General features: G+C 37.8%; 2 protein-coding genes across 2 annotated transcripts in view; both read right to left on the bottom strand.

Annotated features, from left to right (window-relative positions):
- LOC137999141 (uncharacterized) overlaps window positions 1–480 on the bottom strand; it is a 1,222-nt gene extending 742 nt beyond the window's left edge. Inside the window, exons 1-2 of the mRNA XM_068844983.1 lie at window positions 348–480; window positions 1–169 (exon numbers count right to left, since the gene is read on the bottom strand). The exon at window positions 1–169 is cut by the window's left edge and continues 4 nt beyond it. Of these exons, the coding sequence (XP_068701084.1) occupies window positions 1–169; window positions 348–411 (233 nt within the window). The 5' untranslated portion in view covers window positions 412–480. The remainder of the gene's footprint in view (window positions 170–347) is intronic.
- A 3,216-nt stretch (window positions 481–3,696) lies between these two features.
- The window catches only part of LOC138000457 (pre-rRNA-processing protein TSR2 homolog), a 13,654-nt gene continuing 12,350 nt past the window's right edge, over window positions 3,697–5,000 (bottom strand). Inside the window, exon 5 of the mRNA XM_068846897.1 lies at window positions 3,697–5,000. This exon is cut by the window's right edge and continues 557 nt beyond it. The gene's annotated coding sequence lies outside the window, so the exon portion shown is untranslated.

Below are 5,000 nucleotides of genomic sequence, written 5' to 3'. Positions count from 1 at the left end.
ATATCCCTGAAGTCACTTCCGAGTCCTTTCATCGCTGTGACAATAACTTCTTTTTTGTAACCATGGCTCTCAAGATCAGCTTTCTTTAGCATTTGCTGCACTTCAGAAAACGGGGGTTGAAAGTCCCGATTGTAGAGCCTTATGCTCAATCTTTCCCCAGTACGAGCCACTGTAAATGAGAAATGATATACATGCAGATTATTGTCAGTAATTTTCTTTCATGGAAGAGGCTAGTGAAGATAAACATTTTGAACGACCGTCGTATCGTTTATTTAATCAAATCCGGCAAAGAATTGTAAAGAGCTTTGCAAAAGCTTAAATCTTGATCTCGATGTTAAACGCTTTACCTGCAATGGGGGGCAGTACGATTTGAAGAAGTAAGGTCAAAACCAAAGCGTTCTTGAACTTCATCTTGTTCTTTCTGCGTTGAGATTATGGCTCCTGGAACCAATGATTTTTAACCCACAAGCCACTCTCTTTTATGCTCCAAAAATGCATAAATTTTCGAAGTTGTGAGCAAATATTCACTTCAATTCTGAACAGAGTGTTTACTCTCGAGTCTCAAAACAGTCAAACACGACCCAGTTCGTTAAAAACACGTTAGAGTTTTGTTTGCCAAGGACCTCGTTATGATGCACGAGATGCTACTTTTTTCATAGCAATTCTTCGGACTTCAATTGTCCCACACTTCGGTTAACACTCTAACCGAAAAAGAGATACACTACAGCAGTACTTTCGCCGAATTCGCCTTTTAAACACTTTTGATTCGCCCACGCAATTTAGTATCTTGTTAGGTTAGAGTCAGAAAAGAAGTATCCATAATGAAAGGACACTCAATAATCTGTAGAAAAATATATTTTCTATTGTAAAATGACAACCTGGAATGATTGTTCTTAAACGATCTCTGAAAGCGATACTCTTTTCATTGTTGATATGATAATTGCTATTGACTGAATAAAGAAAGTTCAGGGATTAACCTATGTTTGAGAAGAACTGATAAACAGCTTCTTAATATGTTAATACGAGGGCAAGTGCGGTTTGTGGCTCTTCCTAATTTTGGTTTAATGAACAACTGTTTTGTAACGTATTCAAACTTCATGAACCTATGACTAAATTTTCATTTTCAGTGCTGTGAACACTGCCGCGGATTATTTTAGGAAAGAAAAACATAAGCAACCGTGCATTTCAGTTATAAGATGCTAGATGCTAAATCTTTGTTAATTACAAATAACCATAACTACTACTCGGCAAGAGTCAAAATAAATGTTGACTCGTTTCTGACAAAGAGCATTACACGAAAACTTGCTCATCCTTTGTTTACACCTCATGATCCGCAGATCTATGCAGATTCTTGAAAGTCACCCGAGATGTACTTTGCCATTGGTATTTTTTAAATTACCACCACATATATGTTGAAATGCCACCCATACTGAAGGCATTGATGAGGCAATAACTTGAATTTCTCTCTCTATATCCGTTGTATACTCGGAATAATGATCTCGGATTAACCGTAAATCGTTCACTACAACTATCATCAGGAAAGAGACAATGAGATTGCAAGTCGGCACCCGGATGAAGACGTGAATAGGGAGTAGATTGTATGAAGAATTTTCTGATCGCGGGGGATATGTGTACAATTATTAAGAATGGAATACGCCACGTTGTGATAATAAACACGTTTAAGACTTGAAAGCATCCTTCGGTCGGTCGGTAGCAATTTAAAAAGTTTTGAAACTTATCATTGCGAGTTCGGTGCTTGGGTTTAACATGATGTCCTGATTTGCAGGTCACAGGCTAAATTGAATCTCGTCATATCGACACTGGACAACGATGGCAACTGTATTACAACAGTAATCGTTAAATCGTTAAAACGGTTACAGGAATTCCTTTAACAGTTCTTCTTTCTATTTGTTACCGACAACAAGAGCGAGAATTTTAAAAGAATTGCAGAAAGTTTCGTCGGCGGAACGAATTACTAGACAAACCCGGGGCCTGTTTCTGGACAGTCCCGATAAATTTTCGCGGGCCTGAAAAGCCAGTCGTCAAACTGCAATCTCTTAGTTTGAAAAACTAATCCTTTGACACGTTTTTCATGTAAGAAAAACAAAGAGGATTGCGAAGTTTGATGGCTTAGAATTTCGGCGTTGCGAACATATAAAGCAGGGTCGTAACGAGGTATATGGGATCAGGGATCAACAACGTTTTTAGGGGTGGGATCAGGGATCACAGCTCCGGGATCTGGGACCACAACCCATGATTTCGGGATCAGGGATCAGACTTGACAAATTTTTGCGGGATGAGGGATCAAAATTCTCAATGTTTTTTGGATCAGGGATCAAAATTTCGGTAAAAAATACGGAATCAGTTATGAAAAAATATACCTCGTTACGACCCTGATATAAAGGGAATTGTGGCACCCGAAATAGGCCCGAAAAGTTTCGGGACCTTTGAGGAACAGGCCCAGGGAACATTAATTACATCCGCAGGGTCGTTCCAAGCCACGATAGAGGCACTTTCTTTGAAACTCATGTACAGGCTGAAGTTACGGGTAACAATTTAAGTAAGTACAAGGAGCTACCTTTTGTTGGATCTTGCGCCTTTAGTAAACGTTGTCGAGCGATCGGTGCTCAAAAACTCAGATCAGATCCATGATTTGGTAGACTTAAAAATGAATGTTGGAGTCACACAAGTTAACCGAAGGAAAAATTTAAACAGATTTTAAACTCAAGAGTAAAAGGAAAATCATGCAAAATCGGTAATGAAAAGAGCGAAAAAATGCTTGACAGTTTTCATATGAAGTAAACGTTCATTGAAGCTGCTTTGACTTCTGCTTACATCGAAGAGTGAAATACAGTAAACACCCGCATAAAAGAACAAGTGGATTAAGAACATCAGGCTGAAATTTGGCCAATAAATCACCATATAAATAAGAACAAATTCAGCCTGATAAATATAACATGTTCTTAATCATCAATTAAGGGAAAGGGTATTAAGATAAGGAAACAACACAGTACAGTATAAACTTATATCAAAGTACTTTGGTGTTCAGGACCATTACAAACTATATAAAATCTCTTACAAAACAGCATTGTGTGTTAATTAAACCTAGATAGTAATATATAATTTGAAGTATTTCTGAAACCAATTTTAAGAACACTTTCAGGCTGATTTCTCACTAAGTACCCATCAAATAAGAACACGATAAGCCTTAAACCTGAAAAAAAGTGTTCTTATATGCGGGTGTTTACTGTATATGAAACATAAAAAAGGGTCTTACAAACAAAGCGTTTAGCGTCTTCTACAAGGTCAACCATCATCAAAGTTCCTATTTATCCAGTTGTCAAAAACACCGTATTTGAGTTAAATTGATAGCGTTGACAAGCGAATTATAATTTGCATCTGTTGACTGAAAAGTGTACCCGTGTTATGTTTGAATAAGCTTTGGCGGAATGATTCACCACGTTGAGGGATGCACGATTCACCTGACACTACATTGCAATGGTTTGGTCCCAAGACTGTACCAAAGAGATTAAAGGCTTAGCCATGTGGTGTTTTTGGCTTAAAAGCACGAAATAAATCAGGAAGAACTGGGATTTTTCGGAAGATGTTTGCGTCGCTACAGCAAAGTAAATCAATCCACCATGTTTCTTAGCGAACCGGAAATACAGAATAGACAACAGTGATAAAAATAAAATAAAATAAACCACGAGGTTAAGTTATCGTTCTTTACTGCACAGTTTTCTGATCGTTTTAAAGTAGATTAAGATATAGCCAACACTCGGAAAGCCAAGTGATGAAATAATGAGAATACAGGCGTCTACATAAGCACAGTTTTGCTCTCTGGTGTCTGAAATCAGGATTACTAAAGTTATTCGCTGATTCCTGTTGTCTCAGAAAACACGGGCAATAGGTGTACGACCCCACCATAAAATTTCAGGATTTTCCTTAGCGAGAAAAAGTAATCATGTATAGAAATCTGTCAAACAGGTTTTTCCGCAAATGGCAAAAACGTCGATTTTCGTCTATTTGATAATAACTGAAAAACTGTCCGATAGATTTTTTTAAAAAAATGTTGACGGTTTCGTCTTCATCTTGTTTACTAATTCCCAAAATTTGGTCGTACTCCTAGGTTTTGAGAAAAAGGCCTTTGAAATGTCTAGTTTTCAGTCCCCACTCCAGGAGCTCGGTCACTATATTTACAGTGGCATTTTCCCCTAATTTGCATTTATTTGTTATGTATATTTTTAACAAAACGACGAAACCTTTGAGTTTCCGTATCGGGAAAAAGGTCTATTGCAGTGAATAACCCTTAAGCAGAGACATCCTGCCTCTTAAGAAGTGGTAGTGGTAGTGGTAGTGGTAGTAGTCGTACTTAATAATGTAGCTAAAAGCTACAGTACTTTCCAGGAAGCTGTTTAAGGCCCGGTCCAAACGTCGAACTTTTCATGTGCCGAACCTAATACCTATCTGGGTCTACCCAAATGATGCAGTTCGAAGGTTGATTCAGACTTCAAACTTTTCATGTGTCGAACCTAAATCTTGCATGGAGTAAACAAATACCAATTTCAACAGTTAAAATAAGGAAATGAACTGGTGAAAGAGGTTTGAAACGACTCATTTCCATTCCATCCCATTTCGCTTCAGTACAAAAAGCCAAAATAGTTACTTTGATAATTTACTCGCTAAGGTGGAACGTAATTAACAGCTTTATATGCTGTTTTTTTTTATATTCAAGAAAATTGCGATCACATTGAGATGCGAATGCACTCCATGAATTTTAGTTCAAATAGCGTTAAAGCAAATTGGAAGTCAACCGTTGTGAGCTGTCTAGTTTCAGAATGTTCCAGCCAGTTTCTCGAGAACGTGCCCAACGGTCGCTACCGTTCTCTGATTTCTCTTCACACAGCACACGTGGTGAAGTGTCACTTCTCTCTACTAACCAATCATCAGCGCAGTTATATCGAAAAATTCATTAAAGTAACATATGCATTAGGTTCGGC

Source organism: Montipora foliosa, chromosome 4 (genome assembly GCF_036669935.1).
Source record: "Montipora foliosa isolate CH-2021 chromosome 4, ASM3666993v2, whole genome shotgun sequence".
Lineage (NCBI taxonomy): Eukaryota > Metazoa > Cnidaria > Anthozoa > Scleractinia > Acroporidae > Montipora > Montipora foliosa.
Note: the sequence above shows the minus strand (reverse complement) of the source record. Positions and strands in the feature narration are given on the sequence as shown.